The following is a 27,893-nucleotide window of genomic DNA, read 5'->3' as shown; positions in this document are numbered from 1 at the left end:
TTCCTCATCTCCACCGTGGCTTCACCGGCAATACAGAGGACGGCCGTAATGATGCAGCGAGGCCTGGAAACACGCGGTTGCTTGGGCAACTGCTGAACGTGGACTCATAGGCTTTTATCTGGGATTTGTGTGTGTGTGTGTGTGTGTGTGTGTGTGTGTGTGTGTGTGTGTGTGTGTGTGTGTGTGTGTGTGTACAGGTTTGCGACAGCCAATCCAGACCCAGCCAGTGGGAACCCGACCTATATGGATCACGGCGCCTCCCCAGCACCTGTCAATCACACTCACACCTACAGCATGTACCCGCCCATGTGAGTCGGCCCGTCCGTTTTGAATGAGTGTGTATCTGATGTGAGGTCAGGTGGAAACGACCACAGGGCCGGGGGGGGGGGGGCCCTGGATTTTCTAGTGGGGACCTTCAGTATTAAATGAATGAATGAAGCGTGCCGATGTTTCCACTCTCTCTGCAGGGGTGACTCCATGTTGGACGCCGACGGAGACTTCGACCTGGACGACACCATGGACGTGGCGCGGCACGTGGAGGAGCTCCTCCGGCGGCCCGTGGAGAGCCAGTGGGGGGGTCAGCAGTCCTGACCCTCGACCCTTTCAACCCCGCCACGACACCAAACAAACCCCGCCTCCCCCCACTGGCCCCTCCCCTCCCGCCGCCCCACTCACACTGACATTTCTCATGGTTTAATTCCATTCATTTCTCTTTTTATCAGATAGGTATAATGTGAAATGTTGATAATGGTTCTGAGCTGTTGGTTGTTGTTCTTTCTTTGCAGCATGAGAGCATGCACGTCGGTGACTTCTCTTTTTATTTGTGTCCATAAGTGTTTGTAAAACAGGCTGGGTATCACGCAAAAAAAAAAAACCTCCGATGTTACAGTATTGTGAAAGAGAAAAGAAAACCCCGATGTTTCATCCGTGTTGTGTTCGTGTTTCCAAATGAGTTTTAACAGATTTAAAAAAAACAAACCAAACAACCAAAAAAAAAAAAAAGAAAAAATGCTACTGTATGAAGTCATTCTAACAAGCTGAACGTCTTTATTTTGTTATACTTCTTCTTGTAAATGGATTGTCAGTATTTTCATAGTGACATTGAACTTACCTTCTGTTGGGGGGGGGGCGGGCGGGGGGGGGGCATTTAAATGAAGAATTTTTGCTTCTGCTTTTAAAAACACGACCTGTTTCCCCGCTCTGCAGCAACAGTCAGATTTTTAGTTGTGTGTTTTTTCTGTTATGTTTTTTTTTTTTTTTTTTTTAAATCAATACACACTAAATCTAAGTGCGGCATGGCTTTACTGCTCTCTGCCACACACACACATACACACACACACACACACACTTCGTCTCACAGTCATACACGTGCACACGTGTCTTAGGTCTGATTGGTTCACCAGCTGAAACCCAGGATGAGGGTTTGTGTTCGTCTTCATTTGCACACAGAACTGGTACTAGCGAGTCTCGACCCAGCTTGTCCTCTCAGGGCTGTCCGTGCCCCCCCCACCCCCACCCCTCCATCCCCACTCCCCCACCCACCCCACATCGTGCTGACATTCAGTGTTACTTTTGCTTCTGTTGTCTTCTTCTTTCTTCTTGTACTTGCGGTCCCTCCTCGTGACCCCGTGGCTTTGTAGTGACTCCTCGTGCGACGAACGTGACCACGCCAGCAACTGAAGAGACCCCCCCCCCCCCAATATTTACACACAAGATAATAAACATGCACCTCAGGAATGAATCGCTTCGCATAGCTTACATTTAAATAACCAAATAGAAAAAAAATCTGTGTATGCAGAATATATGAATTTATTTTCTCAATCATAATTCTATTTTATTATCACTTCTGTGGCACTCCCCCTATGGATTGTAAACCCTACCCCCACCCCCTCTCGTTTTTGCATGACCATGTCGAGTATTTAAACACAAAAATGCCTCCTCAAGCATAAACAGAAGCTCCTTGCAAACAGAATTTACAGGTTGGAAACAAAACAGAATTTGGAAATCAGAGAAGAGTTTGTGCTTGATTTTGTTTCTGTCCACCAGACGTTTGCAGTATTATTAAAGATATTCCCTCGTCTCTCTTTTTCATTTTCTTCCCGGAACGTTTTTCAAATCCCGAGCTACACGGGCGATCTGGTGATATCATCCTTCGTTATTCTTTCTCTCTGTTCTCGACGGTGTATTTTTTTGAATGGTGTGTGCTGTTCCATGTATGTTTCATGTTTGTGCTTCGGGGGTTGTCGCTTGGAGACTTTTTCCAACTCTGGAATTAAAAAAAAAAAAAAAAAGAAGAAGAAAATAAAGTTTTATAAATAATTTGAACGCAACCTGTAGACGTACATGAGATTTTGATGTCACTACAAAATAAATGCTATTTTTTTTAATGTGTGCAGTCAAACCATTGATTTAATCCCCCCCCCCCAGGGTGATGGGTAATGTGTTTTTCTGCAGGGAAAAGGTATTTAAGTTTCAAGCATAGTATACCATATTAGGCTCTCTGTATAATAGAAAAAGCATAAAAACAACATGTTTGGGATGGAAGACGATGCATTTTGCATGTATTTCAGATGATGTCTATTTTGCAGAGAAATCCTTCATCCCATGCCCCCCCTCCCTCCCTCCCCCCGAGAACATTTCTACTCCCACATGCTATTAGTACTTAAAACACTTTACCATAAAGGAACCCATTCTTTATTTTCTAATGCATGAATCCTGCTTTTAGACTTTTCAGTCTCTCACTTTTAACAGATATTATTTAGCTTTCAAAGTACGAATCATACAAGCTTTTTTTTATTTATTTTTTATAAACCAAAATAAGTCGATTTGTCATTCGTTACTGTAGTCATGAAAACAGTTTTTCTTCATGTCTGAGATTTTCACAAATTTAAAACCCCACAGACCGGAGTGTGTGAGTTCAGACGTTAATAGTTTTTTTTTATTTTTTATAACAGGTAAATTGAGGTTATAATAAATTTCATATGCATCCCTCAATTATCCAGCAGCTGTCAGCGTCTCTTTACCAACCACAGAAGTTCTGAGTCAGCTCTATTCTGCCATCTGGTGGCTGAAAGAAGTATAACATGTTAAATGGGTGTGTGTGTGTGTGTGTGTGGGCGTGTGTTTGGATTTCTGTTGACTGACTCGGGATAGATTCTATTCTGCCATCTGGTGGATAGAAGAAACATGACCTTTCTTTTTTTTTTTTTTGCTTTGTGTGTGTGTGTGTGTGTGTGTGTGTGTGCGCGCGTGTGTGTTAAAATCTGCATTCATTACAAAGGCTTGAAAGCACAGGTGCAGCACCAGCTCTAGTCGACACCTGAGTGAAGAATACATTTGAAATCATTTAAATCATTTCATAATGTGCTTTTTTTGGCTTTATTAAATGTATTTATTAAATGTACAGTTAGAGTAAAGTGGGTCTAGTTTGTTGTATAATAACAGATGTAGATACTATAGTTGATGGAGTGTTAAATACTTCAATTGTACACACAGACAAAACAAACTTATTCATGTGCAATATTTTTCATGGAAATCTGTAAAAATCTATCTTTTTTTGAAATCTCATTTAAAAAGAGAATGATGAGGGGAAAAAAATCACGCCTCAGAAAATTTAATGCAAATCTGTTCGCTAGATTTTTGCATGATGGCGCTGACAAACCAACCAGCACACAAATGGACACGGGTGGAAACACCGCTTCCTCAGCAGAGGTCACGCCATAGAACCTGAAGGAGAACCGCTCCTGCAGAAATACACTTATCTTTTATTGTGTTTAACATTATACTATCTTTGTATAATTTATTCTAATTACATTGAGCCGTTGTGAGCAAATAGTCTACTCAGTTAAATCCATAAGAAATTAAAAGGCTTCACTTAAACAAGCTCATATTAAGTCAGGTTAAAGGCACGTTTAATTACCGTTTGACTGTATAGTGTAAATTAGGATCTGCTCATAAATAAAATATGAGTTAAAATATTTGCATTTCAAAACGAAAGCATTTTGCTGGTCGGCTGATGTAAAGAAGAAGAATCATGAAACATTCATCACGCAGGTCCTCGCCCGTTAGGGCCCGTCCAATCAGATTGACGTCCCAAGTCTTGTGTTTTTCATGGTGGTGTCGTTGTTGGGGGGTGTGGGGGTGGGGCATCTACATACATAATGAAACCGAGAAAAAGGGTTGGTGGCAGAGTTTTTTTTTGTTGTTGTTGTTTTTTTTTAAAAAAAATGATCTAAAACAGTTTCTCTTCCTGTTTAACTGTCGATCACATGGGCCGGGACAGGAAGTGCGGTGGCAGAGACACATCCTCTGCTCCCTGGCTGCGAGCAGCAGGAACTTCCCCTGTAGGTGTAGTTATTTTCGATCAAGCGCACACTATTTTACCCTCCTGTGACAAATACATCCTTGTTCCTGTGGTTCTATTCTAAGTTTCGGTGTCTTCCTGAGAAAACGTCGCCTGATGACGGAAGCAGCAAATGAGAAATATTTTGCGATAAATCTCTGCCTGGTGACTGGGTGACCTCTGCTCTTGATCGATAGCGAGCGATCGTCAATACGACGGTCCTTAGAGGCCTGTGGGTTTAGAACGGCGATCCATCGGTCTGATTCTGACAGCATCTCCCTCGGGGGAGGGAGGAGGGGGGGCTTTAAACACCACAGCAACTCTCAGCGAAGGGAATCAACCTCAATAAATCAGAACGCTGTGGGCTCACAGCAGACGATATGATGAGCCGATGTTTCATCACGAACGCTTGTTTGCAAACCTGACTCCCTTTCCAACATGTTGGGACGCGGATCGGCAGACGGTTGGAAAAGTTGCGGAATGTTGTTTGTATTTACGTCTAACGGTGTCGCAACGCTTCTTGGCATCAAAGGTTTTCAAGTCCTGACACCCTGAGTCTACCTGAGACTCGTTTACTCCGACTTCCGTCATTCCCAATCCGGGCTCGGTGCTTTAACAGCGGATCAACGCGGGAACCTTTCTACCAAAGTTCGCATCTCGCCGTCCGTCCTCGTCCAGTCTTCTGGTGTTTCGGTTTTGGCGACCAGGCGTTTGGAGGCCTCCTGGCGTTAAAGCCAGACGGCTCAGCCTGGCAGGGAAGCTTTTAAAAGCTGGACCTTTGCTAAATTATTTCTAAGGATGCATAATACATAACCCTGAAAGATCAGGAGGCGAAGGAAGGGCTGTGGCGAGCGAGGAAACGACTGGAGAGTCCTACTCCGAGATAGTCTTTCACTCCCTGTGTGTTTTCTTGATATAACTTTGGGATGAACACACGACGTGCATGTGGGCGTCCCAATATACCGCCGTTGTCTCGTTCTGATGATGTCATCGGGTGGGTGTTCCACCTCCCACTGGAGTCGTGTGACCGTAGTCATGACGACACGCCACGCCGCTGCCCAGCCTGTCTAGGTCAGTCTGAATGTGATTACAAACGGATCAGAGCGCTGCCGCTTCCTGCTGCTGATTGCCTTCAGATCAATACCTCAGAGAAAGGAGGCGGGTGGAGGAAGACCTTCCTCACGTCTATGATGAAGAGAGATGCTCTGAAATCATTTAAGGGTTTGGAATCACCAATTGTTTTGTTTTGTTTTTGCCCACTGAATCTCAGCAGTTTTAGCATTGTAAAAAAGAATATCATTATAACTCATAGAATCTGAGAAAAGAAAGCCCTTTCAGTTTCAAATTTGCTGATTATTACTGAAACATCACGATTGGGTTGAGGGTTTTCAAATCAGTTTTATGATCTAAATTTGTGCATCCAAAATCGATCACATCCTTTTTCAAGAGGACGCTTCTTCCTCTTTGGTCAAACGTAACTGACAAACACAACAAAGAACACACACTTCTTCTTTTCCTTTGGGCTTTTCCCTTCAGGGGTCGCCAAAGCGAATCAGTTGCCTCCATCTAACCATCCTGTCTTCTGCATCCTCTTCTCTCACACCAACTACCTTCACGTCCTCTTTCACTACAGCTTTTCCTTTCATTTTAGCTGAAACTCTTCTATCACACATAACGCCTGACACTTTCCTCCACCCGTTCCATCCTGCCTGGACACCCTTCTTCACCTCTTTTCAAGACTCTTCAATGCTCTAGACTGTTGACCCTAAGTACTTAAAATCCTCCACCTTCTTCATCTCTTCTCCCTGTAACCTCACTCTAATTAGATCAAATAAGAAGGGAATCCATCTCGACTTAAGACAAACTGTAAAACCTGGCTGGAAGAGAGTGGAAATAGTCCCAATTCAGACTTTTAACATCCCATTTGATGAATATGAAAGCTGCTCTCTAGCGCCTACCTGTGGAGACTCTGCAGAATGCAGCTGGATGGGAGTTGTGATCGAGTGCTGAATAAGTTTGTGTGTGTGTGTGCGTGCGCGCGCTCGCGCACGGCATACACACACACACGCAAACACACACACACACACACACACACACACACACACACACACACACACACACATATATATTTATATAATGTGCTACATTTAAAGGTATAGATAGACCTCATTGTTTGGGAAAAAGATTCCACCGCTTGACCTTGAGCTTCACCAACACTCGATCGGATGTCGTCTGTTTGTTTTCTCCAGTGGGTGCTCGGCGCGCCCACGCCTGGAGAATCAAACGGTGATTGCGCGGGTTGAGCGCGCGATTGTGGATTTAATTACACGCGCACGCGCACGCGCGCGCTCGTGCCTCTCGGGGTTTTATTGCGATTGCGCTCTCAAGTCTTGAATTTTTGTCCCGCGGACGCCTGAGAGGGAGAGAGGGAGGGAGGGAGAGAGAGAGAGGAGAGAGGGGGGAGGAAAGCTCTCCCGTTTGGTGCCAAAGTGTTCCGGACGCGCGGCGACGCACAGCGGAGAGTCTGCGGGAGCCGACGCGGGGAGACACGCGTGTTGTTCGGGATCGGAGAGACTGAAGTCAGAGCTGAAGACACAAACTGGAGCTCCTCGACACAAGTCCGGTGTGTGTTCCTGCACACGTCTCCAGGAGGCGAACCGGACGAGGTCGTGCGCCGGGCACGCCGTCCTGCCGCTCGGCCAGTCCGCCGCTGAGACCCCCGTGCGCTCCGGGGATGGACCCGGCGGCGCTGATCCGGTGAACAACACTCGCCACCCAGGACGTCAGAAGGTCCACCGTGCTTCAAAGAAAATGGGCTGTTTCTGTCTTGTGGAGGGGGGGGCTCGGCTGTAACTCCGGCGGATCATGGCAGGGGTCCACGCTTCAGATGCCGTGTCGGGACATTTTTTGGATCTGGCCATCGGCTCTCCGCCGGCCCAGGGCGCGACCAATGACGCGGCCGAGCTGCCTTCAACCGGTACCCGGGCGTATTTGGAGGTGTCATCCGCCGCCCAGGACTACGGGGCGGAGGGAGTTTACACCAATGGACGGTACCGGGAGACCAGCAGTCCACGGATCGGGAGTGGCAGCCGCGATAATTCCACGGAGAGAAGTCAGGGAGCTGGAAACACACCTTGCGGCATCATGAAGGTTGGTTGATTGGAGCACTTAGTTCTCCTTGTCAGGGTAGTCTCAAGGTGACGCTAAGTGGGGGGGGGATTAAATGCGTGTAAATGTCGGATGAGCCGGTAACCGGGCTGCCGACGCGCCCCGGGGGACTCCACGGAGTTCCACCGGCTGGGGAAGGATCTTAGAAAGTTTGGCCCAACAGGGGGATGAGTGAGATCCACTCCACTCGGGCCTGTAAGCGGCATCACGCACACAAGACACCCCGCAAAAAAAGAAAGAAAGAATGAAACGCAAAATCATCTGTTCTCAGGGTTCCTTGCGCGCCAAATGCGTCAAAGTCGCCAAAAATGTGCCAATCATTACCTTTTCCTGAAGCTGCACCTCTGGTTTTCAGGGGTAATAAGAACCCAGGGGTAAGTATGGGATGTGAAAGGTAAAGGTGATGCGAAGGTGGCCATATTTCACCAGTCAATGTGATTTTGGGATGTTCTGAGCGCCTCTAATTGGAGCTTCCAGTATTAGAGCTTAATTGACTGATGCGTCATGCAGTTGCAATCTGTTCAATCAATTTCCTTAATGCTGTCATGAGTGGAGAGGATAAGTGTGGTCAAAGGGCCCTCATGTTCTCCAACGGGCTGCAGTCATTCTGTTGGAGCTGCAATTATCAGGAAAAAACAAATGCTGAGACAAAAATGTGAATAGAAACGAGAATTCCATCCCGATTTGGAAAGAATTTATATTCCAGAACTTTTATTTTTGCAGTGGGTTAGTTCCGTCCGACAAGTCAATAAAATAAAAATATCGCTCATGCCTCCTTCGCGAAGCTGATGCTAAAACCAGATGTTGTGCTACGGCTAGACGCCCCAAGTCTGGAATATATTTATTTTACTCACATTTAGATGGTGAACGATATAAAAACAAAACGCCGCCTCTCATGAGAATTGGTTTGGGTTCCCTCTGCTTCCCCCCAGCGATGCTTCAGATGAAGCCATCATCTCGTGTCATACTTCTAATGATTTTACAACCACTTGTTAGCTTCGTCGCTCATTGAGGGTGGGGGGTTGTGTAGGTGGGACACTCTGGAGAGTTGCATTCAGTCCTGTCAGACCTATTTTGCTTAGCAACCGACTCCAAACACTGGCTAATTTTTTCATTGTTAGGTTCCCTTAGGATGGGGGGGGGTTTGCACGCTACACCCTCCCACAAACCGTGTCTGAACACAAACGCTGACACTAGTTCAATGTTGTTCAGCCAATGGAATTCAATTAAAAGTAAAAGTTCCCAGTCCTTTCTCCTGAGTTTCCCAAAACCATCACAGTTTCATCTTTGGGTGGAAGAATCTTGAAGCTCTAAATCCCTCCTGGATGATCAGACGACCTCATGAGCAAAGCATGATGGGAAAGCTGATTTGCTATCAGTCAAATATGACTGATGGGCAAATCTTCCAAGGATGATTCTCGGAATGCCGCCTTAATAAGAGGTTAGCCGGCAATCCCGGTGATCTCGTGCATCGTTTCTTTACTGAACACAAGTTATGTGGACGTTTCCTTTTTTATAAAGTCAGAATTTCTACCAAAAAAAGTGATGCTTTAAGATCCCGGTGGTGATTCCCTTTCTGGTGTTTCATCTTCAGGATCTTCTTCTGTGTAGAATCAGTCCCTGCTGACCAAGTTGTGCCTTCCTAATGCCCTAGGATTTGTTTAACCTCTGTTTTCGGAGTCGACCTGAATGAACAAAATGTTCAGGTTACTTATTGCTCCCGTGCAAAACCACAAATTATTATTTTTTGGTCATCAACAAGCGTTCCTCGTGTGAGTTTGTGTAAACTGAGGCTCGTTATTAGCATTGTGCAAACCGCGTTTGCTTTCTCAGCTCCGTAACTGTGGAAATAAATTAATTTCATTCATCCTTGAACTGCTATGAACAAGAAGGAATCCTTATTCTTGGTTTTTGTTCTTCAGCTTCATTTTTTTTAAAGATACTTCTGCAGATGTTTAAAATAACTCTAATACTGATTATCGCTGGAATTTTAATGGTTTTATTAGAAATATATTTCCAGTCCATTATTCTCTCTTTTTCTTGGAGTCATTTGGTTGAATCTTGTTAGCAGCGTTTCCTGCGGCTTCGTGCGAATCACAAAACGACCTTGTGGAACAGGTTTGATTATTTTAAGACATCAAAAACATTCCTGTCAAAAGACTCCTAGAACGTCTGGCTCCGTTTTATACTTCACTTCTCAACCTTCTTAAAGTTTAGCAGGTTTTGTTCGAACGAGGTTGTAATTTATCTCGGAATGTCGGGAAGGATTCCCACATCGTGATCCTTCACAACAACACGTTGCGCCTGTTTGGGCAAAGCATGATGGGAAATTGGGTCAGCCATTCAGGAGATTTGGTTCATGTGGAGCTACATCGCACCCACCCACACTTGAGCAGCACCATGTGTGTCGAGCGGAGGTTGGGAAAGGAGCAAAGGCTGCTGGTCCGTGGGAATAAGGAAGCAAAAGAGCAATTAGCATTGGGGTGGGGGGGGGTTAGTCCGACTGCTGTTTTAGACGGGCATCCAGCTTTGTCCTTGTGTCATCTCCTCAGCGGGGGGGACAGTACGGCGGTGGAAGGGTTGAGAAGTTGCTAGAGGGGGGCCGTGTTTGTGATGCAGCCTCATTATGTAATGCTGGACCACGGACAGCTGCGAGGCCGGCTCCAGCCTGGCTGCTGGATGGATGGAAAGGTGGGGGTGGGGGTGTGGGGGGGGTGCGGGATGACAAGCAACGAAACTATGGATGAAGCAAACAGGATTTCGCTCATGACGCTATCGCTCAAACATCACGCACATGTGCCACATCGTTTTGTTCCCTCCATATTCAGTTCTGTTTTCCAGTTTTCTTGTTGTGCATTCTTGAAGCTTAGCGAAAAATTTTTTTTTTAAAAAGTCAAAAACATTTATTTTCAGATGTCGTCGGGTCAGGATTGGATTCACAGTAATCCAAAAGGAAGGGAAAGATGTCAATGATGCATTTTTGCGATGACTTAAAAAAAATATCTTGCCTCCCCCCCCCCCTTCCTTTTTGGGGGTCCGGAATGACATTACCTGGACCTTGTTGGGTTATAAAGATCTATCTTGGTTCCGGGGTTCAGGTAATAGCCGGTTCCAGCTGTGGAACGCCACATGAAGCCATGACTATTCCGGTTTTTTGACATTTTTATCCATTTTAGAACACGTTTTTGCTTCACAAACTACTGCAGGAACTTTTGCATACATTTATAGATGAATGCAGAGCACAGCGTGTTTTGTCCCCCCCCCCCACCAAAATAGCCTCTCTTAATCTCGATGTTTGCAATAAAAGGGATGATGTCATTTCCTCAGAATCCCCCCAAAATCATTTGCTTGATAAAGAACACATCTGCGGATGATTTGTTGAGGTTTCCTAGCTGTAATCGTGCAGATTTGTTTTTCTATATTTAGTTGGGGAGATATTTCCACACAGTCTCGTTTTGTGTTAATAGTTTGCTTTTAAAAAACAACTTGTTTTTATGGAGGAGAAAAAATAGATGAGAGTTGGTTTGTGAGCAGAATGAGACAAAAACTACACAATGGATTTCCATGAAACTCGGTGGGAGGGTGGGTGTTGGGACAGAACAGCCTGTTCAGAGGGTTGTTTCTTTGAGTGTTTGCTATTTGTGCAACCAACCAACCAACCAAGTAACCAGGCAACCAACCAACCAGCCAAAAAAGTAACCAGCCAACAAACCCACCAACTGACTGACAGACCGACCAACCAATCTACCAACAAACCAAATAAACTACCAGCCAACTGACCAATTGAACCCAACAACCAGCCAGCAAATCAACCTGCCAACAAATCAACAAACTGATTGACAGATCCACCTTGCAACCGAGCAACAAATCAGCCAACTAACTGATTGACAGACTGACTGACTGACCAACCAGCAAATAAACCAAATAACCTACCAACCGACTGACCGACCAACGGAACAACCAGCCAACAAATCAACCAACCAATAAACCAGCTAACTGATTGAAATACAGATTGAGCAATCAGCCAACAAACCAAATAACCTACCAACCGACCGACCGACTGACCAACCAAACAACCAGCCAACAAACAAACTAACCCACTGACTGACAAAATACCCAACACACCAGCCAATCATAAAATGCAGGTGCGCTATGTTCCTTGAGTCTCGGACTTCCATGAGACACAAAAGCGTTTTAAACATTTGATAAGAGTGTGGGAAAAAGTAATACGGATAGAAGGTGGTTTAATATCAGTATGGAGAGGGTTCATAAACGTTTAAATTACCATAAATAATAACTTTAAAAGTTAGTCGCTCTATCGCGGAATTCGTTAATCGCGTGTGGTTCCTGGCATTAACCGCAAGTAACGAGGGGGCAGTGTATATCCAGATGTCTCTATGCCAAACTGCTAACACTCCCCATGCAGTCAGACCTTTTACCTAGAAACGGTCGTTCTGCATTCATCAGTCGGTTTATTTGTTTTTATGCTGACCTTCTTGGGCACACGTTACACAAGCCTAAAGTCCAAATATACATTAACGTGCTTACACAGCGCTGTGTAGAACCATGTGTGGGGGGGGGCTTGTGGCAGCGGCGACACATTCTGCTTCTGATGTTGAAAGTTCCTGCCAACAGCGTAAAATCTGACGCAGTATAACTACTTTTTCTGTTTACCAACTGTAGCCACATCATCCAAAGTAAAGTCTGTTGGAACATTTGCCTAAAACCTGCCTGACACCTGGATAAACCCGTACAGCTGGAGGGGATCTATCCAACAGGTGCACGTCTTAAATTTCCGCCGCTGGCGTTTAGCTAATGTGAGATTTGGCTGATCCTCTGGAGGACTGAGAACACCCTCGCTACAACAATCCCAGGCTAAAAACACCGATTACATTTAGTGGGATCATCTGAGATGATGATGATGAAAAATTTGAATGAAAGCGCAGCCACGGCTCGCTGCTCGCATCGCAAGCTTTCCGTAGATTAAGAACTCCTACCCCCCCAAAAAAAAGTCATTTAAAGTAATGAACACAGACAAAAGGACAGGAGTCTGGACTGGATGCCACAGACAGAAGACGATGACGAGGTGACGACAGACGTCTGGGGTTGATGGATCATTGTTTGCTCTCTACGTTGTTTTTTTGGCAAATGACGGTCTTTAGAAAACAAACATCTCAAATAAACGTCTTTGTGTTCGCGTCTTTAGCTTATTGTCGGTTTAACAAAAGTCGCTCATGCACAGAAAAACATGAATGTGATTAATGTCACATCGAAGTGGATTTGAACAAAAAGCGATTGTGATGTAACTACAGTTAATGTCTTCTTCTTTTTTTTTGTGCTTGTTAATTCAAGGTCGTTCGATAGGCTTTGGGAGTTTTTTTGCGTTGAAGCTGCGTCGCCGTCGGATCAGACCACCGATGGAAAGGAGGTTTTTAAAAGGTTTCACTGCACAGATTGCTCAAAAACCACAAAGCCTAACAGTTTTAGCAACTTTTGTCGGATTACCCGCTCATGTCGTGTTACCATGACTACTGGTCACCTTAACTGATTCCAGATCGACAGATGACGGGTTTATCAGTTTAGTTTTTAATATCCCGTGAAGATCTCGTCCAAACTGGTCTAGCTACTCGCTCTGATGTGGATTTTGTGGATTTGACCTCCCCTTCTTCAATCACCTCCATATCTTTCTTTGAGGGTGCGTTTATTTAACATTTCCCCCTAACTTTATACGTTCTTTAATTCCTCTGATGGGATCATGACTTACTCTGACCTACGTGAAGTTCTTCCAAGCAGGAACAACCCAATGGATCGGAGACCACCAGGGTGGGGTTTTGGTTTTGGGGTTGGGGATGGGGGTGCCTTATCTTGATCCTTGCTGGAAAAGCTCAACAGCGATGACACCGACGCTGAGGCCTTTCGTGGAATGTGTGATCCTCACTAAAGATTAAAAAAAAAAAATCTCTGGGAAAACATTCAGGCGGGGACTTGGGTTCGATCATCAGTCGATACCACAAAGTATTTAACGGAGCGCTCTCGGCTTTCCCAGGCTGGCTGTTGTCATTTTAAAGACGTGACTAACGATGAGTAATATTGGGATTTGTCAGGCTGGATTGGTCCCAGCTTCATGTGGGCTGGAGGAGCCGAGGCCCGATGGATGAGGAGGACAATATGTCTGTGAGAGCGGCTCCACCTGGCTCTGCTCTAACATGTCTCTTTTTACTCCCCTGGAGGAAACGCGACTCCTCCCAGTCGCGCGGGGTTTTTTTTTGTTGGTTTTTTTTTTACGCGACCACTTGATGATGAAACGTTTTGCAATCATGCAGGTTTTTTTATTTATTTTTTTTAACGTTGCCATTTAGAAGCTAATTTAGATGGTCTTGGGATCGATTTTTGGAGTCAAATGGGAGGGAGATGGAGTCGTCGTTACGTCGGGTTTCTCTCATTCTCTAATACCAAGCAGGAAAGGATGGCGACAGTCTTCATCCTCCTCATCCTCCTCGCTTTGCTCGCTCAGACAGTCCAGAGGAAGAGCTCTGTCTTCACCTCCGTATATTACATTCCTCACTTCCTCCTCCTCCTCCTGCCCGTCACGGTCTGGCGGTTTTATTCCCACTTGGGCGGTTGGTAGAGAGGAGGTCTTCTCGTCGCCGCGTCATCACATTGGTGAGCGTTAAAACATCGTTTCACGTTGAAATAGAAGGGGGTTTCCTCCTGGGAGATGACAGTGTTCTGAAAGGTCAGCGCCGCTTCCTGAGAGAATCCAGTACGAAGCAGGTAAACTAATAACGGAGGACGAGGCAGCAGGAAAGGTTGAATTTCAGACATCTTGATCTCGTCTGTGGGTCGGCGTCAAAGCACAAACTGGGCAGATATCAGATGAGATCAGGTGTCGGGGCGTCGGTATCTGTGGGTCTAATCTGAGAAGAGTCGCACAGGTGAAGCCGTCTTGAACGCAGCTCGACCTTTTTGAACCCAACGCGTGCCGTACGCCGCCGGCGCTCCGTCGTCGGCTGGTGAGTCGGAGCAAATCGAGCGTCAGAAAGCGGCGCTTAAACACAGCAAAACCGTTTTTTTTTTGTTTTGTTTTGTTTTGCTTGTTGAGAAAACCTGCCGCGATTTCAATTTTCTATTCATTTGCAGCTTAATGACATCATACTGTATCGGCTTGAAGCTTCCAGTTATGTAACTCAGTCCAAATAACGATTTTTTTGTTCTTATTGGAATTAAATGTGAAAAACCGAGAGATGCTGAACATCTGCAGGAAATTACCAATAAAGAAACCCGCTTCTTTTCTATCTTCAACTCAACCGCGTTAGCCCAAACATAAACTAATACGTTACCCCAACTTGCTAACATGCTAACCGGACATGTGACGGTTAAACCAGCTGCAGCTAAATGGTACGCTACCGGCTTGTCGGCCTCCTGGTTCTCTTTAAAAGCCGCCGATGCGCAGATGGCGCCATTTTTCTTTTTGCTCCAGCACAGATGGCACAAGATCGGAAAGTTGAGATCATTAAGCTGCACGGGCTTGTGATTGGACGGTGGCGTGTGATGTCGGGAGAGGAACTGTTTTTTTTTTGTTTTTGGTTTTTTTGGCATTACGCGTTGTTAAACTCAGCATGTGGTCAAATTGAAAAATCAGAGCGAGAAGATTCTGAAGGTTGAGCTCCTCCATTCATGCATTCCAGCATTTTTTTGAATTTTGAAGCCCTACCTGCTGCCCACACAGAAAAATAAATATCGTGTGCCGATTGCGGATGAGCTATTCTTACACTGTGGCGCCTACGCAGGTTGAATGAGAGGAAACGACGGCACCTAAATTCCTTTTTGCATCACACTTTTCCTCTCAGGAGAACTTCCCTGCTTCCTGTTTGTCGTCCACTTTCACGTTCACGCCGTTCCCGACAGTGTGTGTTTGCATGTGTGTGTGTGTGTGTGTGTGTGTGTGTGTGTGTGTGTTGCCCCAGGGTGTCTTTCTGTGGGTTGCAGCACAAGCGTGGACACGCCACTCCAACATTCCGTGTATGCGGTAAACACACACACAGCTGAAAGCAAATATGTCGCAGGCAGTTTCTCCTTTAGCCGAGAAAAACCTTCAGTCACCTTGAGGAGGCATCAAACAGGAATTTGACAGATGTGAGTCGGGGTCCTCTAGGTTCTCGTCTGATTGGAGGTTCTGGGGGCCCCAGCTTGATTTTATTTGTGTTTTTTTTTTTACGTTTGCATGCGTAGAATCCTGAGAGAGATCTCGTCTCCAACGGCGTGAAATGTGATACCGCTGAGCGACATCTTCCCCCCTGAGAAAATAAGAGAAGGAGGAGAACCGAGACAGAGAGAGGGGGTGAGCGGCGTCGATGAAAGCGAAGACGTCGAGTTAAAAGACGAGTCCAAATTAGCATTTCAGATCCATACCGAAGGAGTAAAACAGAGCTAAAACAAGCCGGTTCCTTGTTGGAACATTTCGGCTTTCAAAGACGAAACTGAGCCTCCGGTTAGTTGTTCAACCAAATAAGGATTCAAATGCAAAGGTGCGAGAAGGAACAACAAATTTGTTCTGCAACTGGTGAGACAAGACAAGCGCTGTGGGGGTAGGGAGGAGCTGAGGTCATCCGCTTAATGGAAGGTCAACGGTTCGATCCCCAGAACCCGGCGAGTCAAACTAACTTGAAGTATCCTTGAGTGAAATACTCAACAATAATTTGCTCCCTGGATGCTGCGCCGGCTGCCGGCTTGCTCCGCAGGGACGGGTCGATTCCAGAGAAATAATTTCCCCCCATGTTGTTGACGACGTCTGCTGAGCGTGGTGAAGCATCTTAAACCATTCCAATCAACGCAAGTTTATGTAAGGGTTAAAATAAGATCCGGAGATTCGAACACAACCAGCCGCAGCTAAAATCTTCCCGCAGGCGCATCTCGGCGGCGACGCTGACTAAAAATGTTGAACCGGAATGAATATTATTTCCACCACCTCATGTTTATTTCCGCTCCAGCGGCCGCTGCAGTTTCCCGCTGAGCCTCGCAGCGAGGAGCAAACATGGGGTTTTGGTGTTTTTTTTTTCCTCACGGCGAAAGGAAAAATGAGTCAGGAAAGGGTCGATAAAAGTCAGGGACAAAGTAAAGCGGACTTCCTTTCAGAAAGAGTCAAATCCCTCGCCATTCAACCCCCCCCACACCGCAGCCCCCAACAGCAAAAACAAGCAGGGATTAAAACCAGTCCTGGTGGGTGATGTGGACCCGGAATTCTGGAACCAAACCACAACCGTTTGAACTCTTCATGCCGACTTTTTTTTTAATCTCATTTTGTATTTCTTCTCATTTTCATCTCAACTTGTGAATTTCTCAGTTTGAGATCATTAAAGTATATCTAATCTAATCATCTCAACTTTTTCTTCTCATTATTTCATCTCATCTCATCTTTTCTTAGTTTAAGAACACTTATCCTACTTATCTAATATATTTTATCATCTCTAAGAAAACTTATCCAACCATTTTCTCTTCTCTTCTCTTCTCGTACCTCAGGCCTTTATAGAAAAGAAAACATCACTTTTGACAGAAAATCATTCTCAGACTATTAATAATGAACAAACAAAAAAAAAGAAGAAGAAATGCATTCAAAAATGACGCTTGTGACTGCCACTACATACCAAATGTCAGTTTTAGATATAAGGGGAAAAAAATGGCTGTCATGAATTCAGAGGAAAAAGAGTGACTTCCTTGAAGCGGATGCATGAATCTGAAAACCGAAGAGAACCTTCAGTCTGTTGTTAATGAGGGGAAAACATGCCAAATTACCAGTATAATAAGTTCCCAGTGCCAAGGCATCTTTTCATGTGGGCACCTCATTAATGCCGTTGAATAATGTGATGTTCCAATTAGCCTGAACAGAGCAGGTCAGTCTCAGTACGTGGGTTCTGCTCCTCAGCACAGGGTGACCCAGATATCAGCAGCCCTAACAAGGTGAGCAGGAGTCCTTCTTTGTGGTGAGCTGTTTCCAGTTGATGAAGAGGTGTAGAGGCGGCAGAGGAGGAGGGACACCCATGACAATCCTGCTTTTGTTTGTGAGCTCCTATATGTGTGTGTGTGTGTGTGAGAGAGAGTGAGAATGGATGTGCCCACATGAGCAAGTGTAAATGTGAACGATGGCTTGATTTTGCCCAAAAGGTCAGACACTCATGCAACAAGGACGTCGGTTGGGTAATCAGGGAGAATTAAGGTCAGCGTTGTAGCGCCGATTGTTGGCTGGTTGGCGCGATGCTGAGAGGCGTGGGTGACACGCAACGTGAGCAATAAATAGACGGGAGAACTCTGATGGAAGTTATCGGAACGGAGGATGGAGCCAAGTTTGAAAGAATCCACGTGGTTAGCTTAGCAGTGAAGCAGTGTGCTTCTGCATGGAAAGAACAGTCTCTGGTGTTCTAAACGTCAGATTGACACCTGTCAGTGAAATAAAAGAACCACAAGGCCTCGTCAGAATCCATTCATGGTTAACAAGAGTCAGGATTTCCCTGATTTCAGGTCAATAGACCCAACCCCGGGTGTGAAACGCCGGCCCCGGGGCGAGGGAATAACGTACAGATCAATGGGCCGACGGCTCCGTTGGGGAGTGTTGAGAAGGAAAAACGAGATGCAGAAAGGCAGCGAGTCGGCCAGAGATGGTGAGAAGTAAGAAAAGGCAGAGGGATGGTGATTGAGAACGATCTGGGGGGGGGGGGGGGCTGTCTGTCTGTTCTACAGCTATAGGCCATTAGCACCTCCAGTTGGCAGCAATCCTGGAGAGCCAGGACTGCAGTCTTTTCCCAGCAGCCCAGTCACGAAGCAGGAGGATGCAGGAAGAGGATGGAGGAGTGGAGATTCAAAGGCAACTCGCATGGATGATGATCCTCCTGCCCCCCCCCCACACTTCCTGACTCCGCCTCAGTTTGGGGAGGAATCATCGTCCCATATCGATGGTGTGAAGGTGGCGGCGGAGATGAGGTGTGTGTACTTCCTGGAGTGATTGACAACCGCTAGAAAACAAAGCTTATGCAACAGGATTGGAACCAATAGTCACGAATCGGAGTCTCCTGGCCGCAGCTAATAACTATTAATAATCTTAAATCAAAATAACGGTAAAGCTGCACAATTATTTAGTTTCCTTCTTTGAATTTTGCATCACAAGGAGTCTCAGACTAGGAAGCGCCGCTGCAACCGGCTATGTTTGTGTGTGTGTGTGTGTGGGGGGGTTTTTTTTTGTGTTTATTTGTGTTTCTCTTCGGTGTTTTTTCCTCTTTTTAGTTTTCACTATTTTATTCGAGTCACACGCTTCGCCCCGGTTGTTTACCCAGCATGCCGACTGAATATCCAGAACCAGTTAGGGGCGAAATCAGCAGATGCCTCCTCCTGTCATCCCAGGCTGAGTGATGTATTTATACATAGATTAATATCTACTGATAATCTGAGGCTGTAATCCATACATTCCATATGCTTTTAGTCTATTATGCCTGAATGCATAATAAGATCTCACTATTATGAATGCATGAAAGGGAGAATCTGTGTGTGTGTGTGTGTGTGTGTGTGTGTGTGTGTGTGTGTGTGTGTATGTGTGTGACTGCTATCCTGCACAATGGCACCATAATGAAGCTGTCTGCTATCATAAAGCAGAACGACGGGAGGAAAGGAGTGTAAATTAAAACAGAATTATTTTGGCAATGGGCTGTTTTTTTATGCTGCGTCGAGGGGGAGGGACAACACACACACACACTCACATACACACATGTACCAGTTGGTGATGCTGGGGGTCAAGGTGAAGTCTGTAGGGAGTTGGATGTTGCTGGACGGGGAGATAAACATGAAGGTGGAGGAGAAGAACTTCTTGACGGGTGAAGCTCGGCTAAATCCAGGCTGGCCGGACGCCATCGGATTAGCAGATAACTGCCCAGCGATCCGATTAGAGGCTAGTTTATCAAACGGGGATGCGGGGAGCGCCGGCGAAAGGCCCCCAAAACCTCAGGCTCCCAGCATTCAGCCGCGCTCTGAGACGTGCGCCGCTTCTTAATGCCGCTAAATGCTTTCTTGTCCGAGCAGGAGTTTGTCCTTGTAAGAGGATGTGCCTCTCCTCCCTCCCCTTCTCCTCCTTCACCCCCCCTGCCCCCCCCCAGTCTCCTCATCTTGCTGCCAGACAGAGACAGAGGAGGAGAGGAAAGAGGATCGCATTTCCTAGAGTCAACGCAGCAGAGGTGATACAGGAACCTGGCAGCCCTGGCCCATACCAGGCACCCCCCCCCATACACACACACTTTGGTTATTGATTTGTGATTGCGAGGCGTGTTTTGCCTGCCCTGGTGCGATTAGCCTTGTATGTTGTAGCTGTCATGTATGCGGGGCCATTAGCGGGTCGGCCGCTACCCCCGTTATTGATGGAGCGCTCGACTTGAAATAAATTGAAATGGAGGTCTGTAGGGTGGAAACGTGTTATCGACTGGGTCGTAAAAGTGAAGCACATCTCCGTCTGCTGCCCCGGCGGAGGTCGAGAGGTCGCGCGCAGGGGGGGGGGGGGCGTGTTTTAACGACGCAAAGATACGAGGGGTGTTTTATGGACGTCAAATAGGGCGACCTCCTGACCCGCGTTCCTCTGAAGGGCACAGATCTGCTAATGAGATGTTATTGAAACACTTTGTCATCCTTCATAGACTTAAAGCTTTTCTTAAACGTCCACCTTTAAAAATATGTCTCAATAGTCTCTATAGTGTTTCCCACCAAAACTTGCAGGGAAATTAAATCAAATAGGAGACTTTAAACCAGCGATTTTCCACTGAAGCCATCCATCAAAATTCATTCCTCTGTTGATTAAAGCTGGTCCGTATCAAGCGAGCTGCGCCGTGAGCTGCTGCATCATCAGTTCGAGCTGTGGGGGGGGAAATGTAAGCGTGATGCTCACGAGTTTCGTCGAACCGCTGAAGGCGACCCCCGAAGGCGACAGCACCGTTTCCAAATGAAGGTTAACACACTGAATTTATTTATATTTAAATATGCGCAAATCACCTGTCATTGCCGGACTAGAAAAACCTTCTCAGGAGCCCAAAAGTGAGGGGAATTTTTGTTTTTTTTGCTTCCAGTTACATAATTGCAGCTTTGTCTGTTTTCAGAGCGTGACAGAAAGTGAAAGAGGATGTGCAGTTGGAAATTGTTTTCTCTCCACTCTAAAAAGCAGAAGCTGCAAGCTGAACAGTCAGCCTGAAAAAGCGTCGCGTCGACTCTATTTGCGTGTGTGTGTGTGTGTGTGTGTGTGTGTGTGTGTGTGTGTGTGTGTGTGTGTGTGTGTGAGGGAGGGAGACACATCGACGGGGTCGGCCGGAAATGTGGCCAACACAAGTCCAGACTCTCGCGGGAAAGACTTTATGCCGACGCGGTACGTGAAAAATGTCGGCGCTCCGAGGCCGACCTCGGGTTCACGGTCGATGTCGACCAGCTGATGTCACTCTGTATGTTTCGCACGCTTGCATCACGCTGACTCAGCGGAGAAGGAACCAGACAGAGACTATCAGCACGATTGATGGCGTCGTCCGAGGAAAGCCTTCCGACGTTGTGCATCCCGATGCGACGGACGCGTCCTCGACGTGTTAACCGTCTGATCCTGTGTCTGTTTCATGTTTCAAAGCTCCGTCCATAGCCCTTATTTTTTATTATCCGAGTGATCTCGACTCGCACTTTGGCCTCGTCTGAATTAGCCACTCCTGACGAAAAGCGAACGCCCACGTCTTCACCTACCTCACCTCCCACTCCCCATCAACCTGTGCATTGATTCCTCGGTGGTGCGTTTTCACACTGTTTAGCCCAAGTTAAAGCGGGATGACTCATTTTACTGTGTCCATTGTTTGTCCTCATGCTCTAGCGCTATACAATGAGATTGGTGTCCTTCAGACCACCTCTGCACAGCTCAGGAACTGGATGTACCAGCCTCGGTATGTGGTTCACAGCAGCTTTCTCTTCTCACTAGCACCTGTGAATCCTTCACTGCCGTGTTTCCATGTGAAAACGTGCAACGGGTGCAAACGCGCCAGAAAGACATGGAAAAAAAAAAGTCCTTTAATCATTCGATATTAATGTCGCAATTGAGTTATTTCATATCATGAATCAAAATTCTAATTAACATTTTCCCTCTTGTAAGGGAACAGCGAATGGACTGTACTGATAAAGAGTCTTTGTAGTTCGGACCTCACAAAGCCGCCATTCACCCGTTCATGCATGCATTCATACGCCGGGGGCCGCAGGACGTGTATGCAAGGTGCTCGACAGCGATGACCAATCACTGTGGAGACATCTGGGGTTCGTATTCACCAAAGTATGCCTCGCCGAACTGTCCCGGAACGCTCCTCAGCCCAAACCACGGGCTTCTGAAGTCACAAACGGATTTGTCAGGTTTTATTCTGCCTGAGGAGAATTTCAAAGACGCCTTAAACGGTTTCGAAAAAGATTAAAGAACAAATATACATATTTGAAAATGACTTATTGATGAACTGTGAGGAGTTAATAAGGGGTGACCGATTGCGTGACTCTCCTTGTCCTTGGGTCTAGTTGCCCAACCTTCCTTGAGTGTAAATTAACAAATGAAAAGCGTTTCTGAGTTGCCAGGCAACCGTGTAACCCTATTAACCTATCAATGCATCTGTCTCTGCATCTCAAATGGAGACTAGCAGTGGTAAAGCCAGATGAGCACGTGAATCTGGAAAAAGTCGTTTAATGACATCGGTTACCGCTGACGACGCAGAGATGTCGAATTCACCTCCTCTGAAGGCACTAAGAATGAAGTTCCATCACATGAATCACCACTTTTAAATAAGTAAAAACGTGGTTTTGCACAAAATTACATTCGTCTGCACCGAATGGATCCCCAAAAACACCCCCATTGGGGTTTGGATGGACCACCTCGGGATCTCCTGGTGGAACATAAACTCCTTCCCCGGGAGGCATCCTAACCAAACCAACTCCCTCGGCTGACTCATCCTGATACGGAGGAGCGGCGGCTCTATTTTGAGCCCCTCCCAAACGACTGAGCTCCTCGCCATGAACCCAGATACCCCTGTGGAGGAAGCCAATTTCAACCACTTGTGAACATTCACCACCCCACCTCCATGTTGCACCAGCTGTGGCACCATAAAGTGTTTCTTTAAAGAGTGGGTTTGTGGCAACGGGATTAGCTCAATAAAGACATCGCTGTTTTGTCTAAAAATTGCATTTCCAGAATGAGGACTTCAGTCAAGTGTGACCAAACCTGTCGTGCTGTTTTTAAAGTAATGTCGATGTTAGAGGCTAAAATATGTACTTTAAGATCCAAGCCAAATACGATTGACCTCATACGAGGTTAATGAAGCTCTCAGACGGAACTGGTTTTGGCTTGAAACTGACAATAATGCCTTCCTCTCATGCATTCTCTGTTGATTATTTTTGTGGTAGCTGTTTTTAATTGGATCTCAAGGAGAGGTTATTTCCCATGTACCCAGAGGGAACGGGTCGACCCCACTTTGCTGCCCAATCAATTTTTATTTTTCCCCCAGCAGAAACAGCCATCGGTTTGGTCAACATGTGTCTGTAATTAAAACTTCCGGCTTCGCTCTGCAGCAGCGATTTTTTTTAGAGAAGTTGTTCCTTTCAGAGTCTGTTTCTAATAACAGAGTACCTACTATTGCACTGCAGTTCATGCAGTACAATGGATGCAGTTGTCGAGACCGTTGAGCTATTAATAATTTCAGATGATGGCGCAACGGTGGACATCAAATAAAGGAAACTATCTGCAAAATAAAAATAAAAAACGCAATTATTATTTTTATGCATCATTTTTGCAGCTTGATGCTCATTGTTTGAGTTCATGTTCACAATATTTAGGATGGACTGGGGCAGGTATGCAAGATTCCCGGTCTGCACAAACAACACGCAAGCTCTTAAGCCGTTCCGCTGGACGGTTCCGCGAGGGTCAAGAGGCTAAGCTTGTTCTAGAAAGAAACAACAAAATGATTAATTTCGAAAAAAGCGTGTCTCTTCACAGGACATGAGAAAGCAGATCAGACCACCGGAGTGCTCAATTCAACCTTTTTATTCAATCTTGGAAATGTATTCCAATCTCTGAAAGGTCAGCAGCCAGTTTACACTTGTCTCCTGTGATGTCTGAATGTGTACAGCAGGGATTTCCCCAAATCGAGGCCGCCTTTCGTTTGCATGACCTTGCAGCTAAACCCAGAGGAAAGTGTACAGTCTTGCCCATTTCCTCTGTTGGTTTGAAGAGCTCTGCTGTCTCGGATTTCACTCCGAAATTAGATTTAAATAAGATGTCGTCATTTCAATGCACCGCCTGCAGACGTACTTGCGTGATTTGGAACAAGACAATTTCATTCTTCACCTGATGAGTTCTGGCATCTCCTGTCTATCTTGTTCTGAACTAGAAATCATGTCTCCCTCTGTTTTGGGCATTATCGTTTAATGAATGATTTCACAATATGCAAAGAGAAGAGACAACTTTCGCTGCTTATGGGTCTCATTTCCTGTTTTTGCTCAGGATTTCACTCTTATCTGTCACAGACAGGTTTGTGATAAAAATAAAATGCTGGATGCGGCTACGCCTTGTTCCGCCAAGAGAAAGGTCATTGCTGATGAATTTCATTTACATGTTCGGCAGAAATTTGCGTTCGATTGTAATCTGGGTTCAAACGTTAGTGGGACATACTTTTTGATTGACAGACTCGTAGCGCGTGAAACCAAACGGTGGTTTGAAGGACGGGGAGGCAGACGGAGATGTTTAGGGTGTTCACAGCTGTGAACTCAGGAGAATGCAGAGCTATGATAACATTTATTGCTGGCAGGCATCCTCTGCAGGGCTGTCATATGAGCAGCATGCATATGCATGTGGCGTTGTGCTTTGTTTTCAACAAAGTGAACAAAGCATTAGCGTCTTCCCACATGATGATGTTTACTCACTATCTGATAGTATGACTCTGTCTGCTCTCCTTTATGTTCGATCAGATTAGCCACGGGTTATTTTCTTTGTATTTTGTGAGTGTGTGTGTGTGTGTGTGTCGGACCCTTATTGTCTTCGAGTTGTTCTTCTGATGCTAACGGGAAGGGGAGAAAAAAACGGAGATAAAAAGCAAAGGAAGAAGGTCTCACATTATTCCTCCTAACATCATCGCAACTATGTAGTAAAAGTGATATTATCACCTCGCTGCAGTATTACGATAATGTCAACTCCCTCCTACACACAATGCGAGTACATCGGAGCAGAGAGGAGCTGGCGTCGCTGTTGCCCTTAATGAGTCTAGTAAATCAGCCAGGATTCACACAAACGGTGCATGTTAAATCACAATAAGCCCTTTGTACAGGAAGTGACAAAGGAGCTTCCAGTTGCACGGCCCGGCAACCGAACAACTTCTGATAAACAGCGCAGGCAGAGGGGATTAATCGAAAAAAACACACACAAAGGACGGACGTATTAATCTCCTTTGGATGAATCTGTTTAGTCCTGGAAGTGAAGTGTCACACGGAGGGAAGGAAGGGGCTGGAAAAGGGCAAAAGATAGACTCCTTGTGGCTGTTTCTTCTTAGCAAGAGGAAAATTATTTATCCAGCAGCTGGTCTGACCCTAGCTTCCTCTTCCTCGCTCTTGTAACAGCCACTACCTCAAGCCTGACGCATCAAATCAGTCGCTCCATGGTGGGATTTCTCTCTCCTCTTTGAAGGACTTGGAGTATCACTCTCTTTGATTTGCTTCGCTTTCTCTCCATAATTAAAGCATATGTTTACCGAATGCCTATGTTGTCCTTGGAGAGATGTGACTAACGCTGTGACTTTGGGCACTGGTTCTACCTTTTGAAACAGGGCCTCCATTTATGTTTACATGCTGCTTTAGGTTTCGTAATCCAACTCTACATAGGATATAGGTAGAAAATGGTGCGGAGAATAGGGTAGTCTTCAAGGACCATGCCTTATAACCACCTACGGAGGATCGCAATAATGGAGACTGATTGTCCTGACCGAGGAAGTCTTCCTTTATGAAGGTCTTCTGGATTGACTGAACCAGTTGAATAATGGATCTGGGCAACGTTGACAAGGCCCACCTTATGATGGGTAGACTGGTCAGAGCGTCCCAGGTACCGGTCTGCAGTGGGTAGTAGCGCCCAAAAATGGTCGAACTACGACATATTAGGCGCATGTTAAGATAGGGGCTGATTGGTGGGTAATTGAAGGGAAATGAACCCCTATAAAATATTTTCCTGACTCTCCAGAGAGGATTGTAACTGTAGCATTCGTCTGTCCCCAACTTGTTCCTATTAACAATAATGCAGCACTTTGGGTTCCACATCCCCAACAGCAGTTGTTGAACTGTTGCATAAGACGCCACACAATGTGTTGACTGTTGTCTGCTTTGTGAGAAAAACGACTTTCCGTTTAAAGGTGTCGCTCATACTCTATCACCTTCATGCGACCTTTAGCAACAATAGCGTGTCCTCGCCGTGAGAGACAAGTTCTGTTCAATGCGGTTGTCAGGGTGTTCCGCTGAATCTGGGTCAGCTAATTTCGAGCCCTGGATACCGATGGGGCTTTCTTACGCATCCTTGTCGGATTCACCTCCCCTCCTGCTGTTCGGTTCTCTCCCAGGGAATCCTAACCCCCCACTTTTCTCGGTAGAGGAGCAAGGCCGGACCTAAAAATAGGAACTGTTGTTCTCCCTGTTCTTCCCCTGAATGCCAACGACATTCTTCCCCTCCGAGGGGACCCCCAGTTTTGCGCCCACGCCATTCCACTGTTGATCCACAATCACTATCAATCCACCGATCTCCCCTCTGACGATCCCAATTCTCCTCGCCTCCCAGGCAACAAAGGTCACCTTCGCTTAGAGCTCCTGTACTCCCGTGTCCTCCTCCCTCCCTTCACTATGCATGCACTCAAACATGCAGGATCAGATCCACCTCCTCCCGTGTCCTACATTTATCTGCACGACTGGGGGGAATAAGCTAATGAAACTGTTATTCATCACAGCAGCGATTCGGCCTCCTCAGCTCCGCTCCTGGCGTTAACTAGTTATCACTCATAACCGGTGAAGGGAGAAGCATCCTTAACTCAAGCAAAAGTACCAATTACACATCTCCAGAAGACATCACAACGTTCAAAATATCATTGCGCTGTATGGCCCTCGGCGGCGCATGCTGACTTATTATATATTACATAACTGAAGTATTATTCCTGATGCATGATGTGTAAGCAGTGTTTTAGAGATGGAGATGCTTCTAACTGCTTTGTGTATTGTTGACTATCTTTCAGGCTCGTTATAATTTTATTTTAGATCTTAATTTCTATCACAAACATGTTTTGTTTACAGGGATTATCTAAATCTAATTGATTTCTACAGATTTTTGTGGAGGGCTAGAATCCAAAGCCTCCATCGTCTTTTTTCATGGAAATTAGGAGTGCAAAACAACAACTTGACACATCCAATAAACGTACAAATAAATTCTAGGAACATAGAAGGAATTTGTTTTCTTATGCTTGAAGCACATGCTGTTAAAAATGGTCCAGGGAAATAAACTGATCTTGAGTCCATCGAGGAATTCTTTTTTATAACCAGCTTTAACATCATGACTCATTCGCTCCAATTTATCAGGAAGTAATGCATTTATCATGCTGTAAAAAACACACATACCCTATAAATAGTGGTTACAACTAGGAGTGTGTATAGCAATATCTAATATTCTAGATCTTTTTAATATAAAGACGAGACAAAATGAGTGGCTTCTAGACGAGTTTAAAACGGCCGGCGATAGAGTCTTTGCCTGTGAGTTCAAGGCCACGGCTGTCAGCTTCAAATCAATGGATTTCTTTGACTGGATTGGGCGTGAATGTCTGCTTCAAGTAAAAACGTTTTAGTATCTTTACATTTTGTTCAAAAGGGATAGGAACACGGCGCAGGAGTTGAAGGTACAGTTTGATTATACGACCATTTTATTGGAACGTGGCAACAGAGCCAACTGTCAAAGATCTCAATTTACCGGTCGTTGTACGTCGCTGCCCTCAGCTTTGGAGCTGACAGTTCGGAAAGAGAGACTTCGATTACCGTTACGAGAGACTCAATAAATGGATGGTTGGATTTATCATTCAATGGATGGCTAAGAAACATTTAGATTTTTTAACTTTTGTGGTAATGTGATCTGTTCCAAGAATAGAACTCTAAATAAAGTACATCAGAAATGCAATAAAGTTGTGAATCTTAATAAACGCACCCAACGACCTTCCTCTAACTGGTAATACATCAGGTTTTTAGACGCAGCGTGAAACATTTGAGGCATGACGGATTGATGCTTAATCGGTTAAGTGTAATGGAGACTGATTATGTAATTCCAAATTGGAGGGAAGGAGTTGCG

General features: G+C 45.6%; 2 protein-coding genes across 8 annotated transcripts in view; both read left to right on the top strand.

The window, feature by feature from the left end:
- The window catches only part of LOC137609074 (signal transducer and activator of transcription 5B-like), a 40,003-nt gene extending 37,618 nt beyond the window's left edge, over nt 1-2,385 (top strand). For all 5 annotated transcript variants that reach the window (XM_068335816.1, XM_068335814.1, XM_068335815.1 and 2 more), the window contains 2 exons: nt 198-308; nt 468-2,385. In XM_068335816.1, the coding sequence (XP_068191917.1) occupies nt 198-308; nt 468-591 (235 nt within the window). In that variant the 3' untranslated portion in view covers nt 592-2,385. The remainder of the gene's footprint in view (nt 1-197; nt 309-467) is intronic.
- Nucleotides 2,386-6,798: 4,413 nt separating this feature from the next.
- Nucleotides 6,799-27,893, top strand: part of LOC137609073 (inactive phospholipase C-like protein 2) — a 47,832-nt gene continuing 26,737 nt past the window's right edge. For all 3 annotated transcript variants that reach the window (XR_011038287.1, XM_068335809.1, XM_068335810.1), the window contains exon 1: nt 6,799-7,492. Coding sequence is in view for 2 of the 3 variants with exons in the window: in XM_068335809.1 (XP_068191910.1) it covers nt 7,208-7,492 (285 nt within the window). In the remaining variant the exon portion in view is untranslated. The remainder of the gene's footprint in view (nt 7,493-27,893) is intronic.

Source organism: Antennarius striatus, chromosome 16 (genome assembly GCF_040054535.1).
Source record: "Antennarius striatus isolate MH-2024 chromosome 16, ASM4005453v1, whole genome shotgun sequence".
Taxonomy (NCBI): domain Eukaryota; kingdom Metazoa; phylum Chordata; class Actinopteri; order Lophiiformes; family Antennariidae; genus Antennarius; species Antennarius striatus.
The sequence above is the reverse complement of the archived record's forward strand: the minus strand, read 5'-3'. Positions and strand labels throughout refer to the sequence as shown.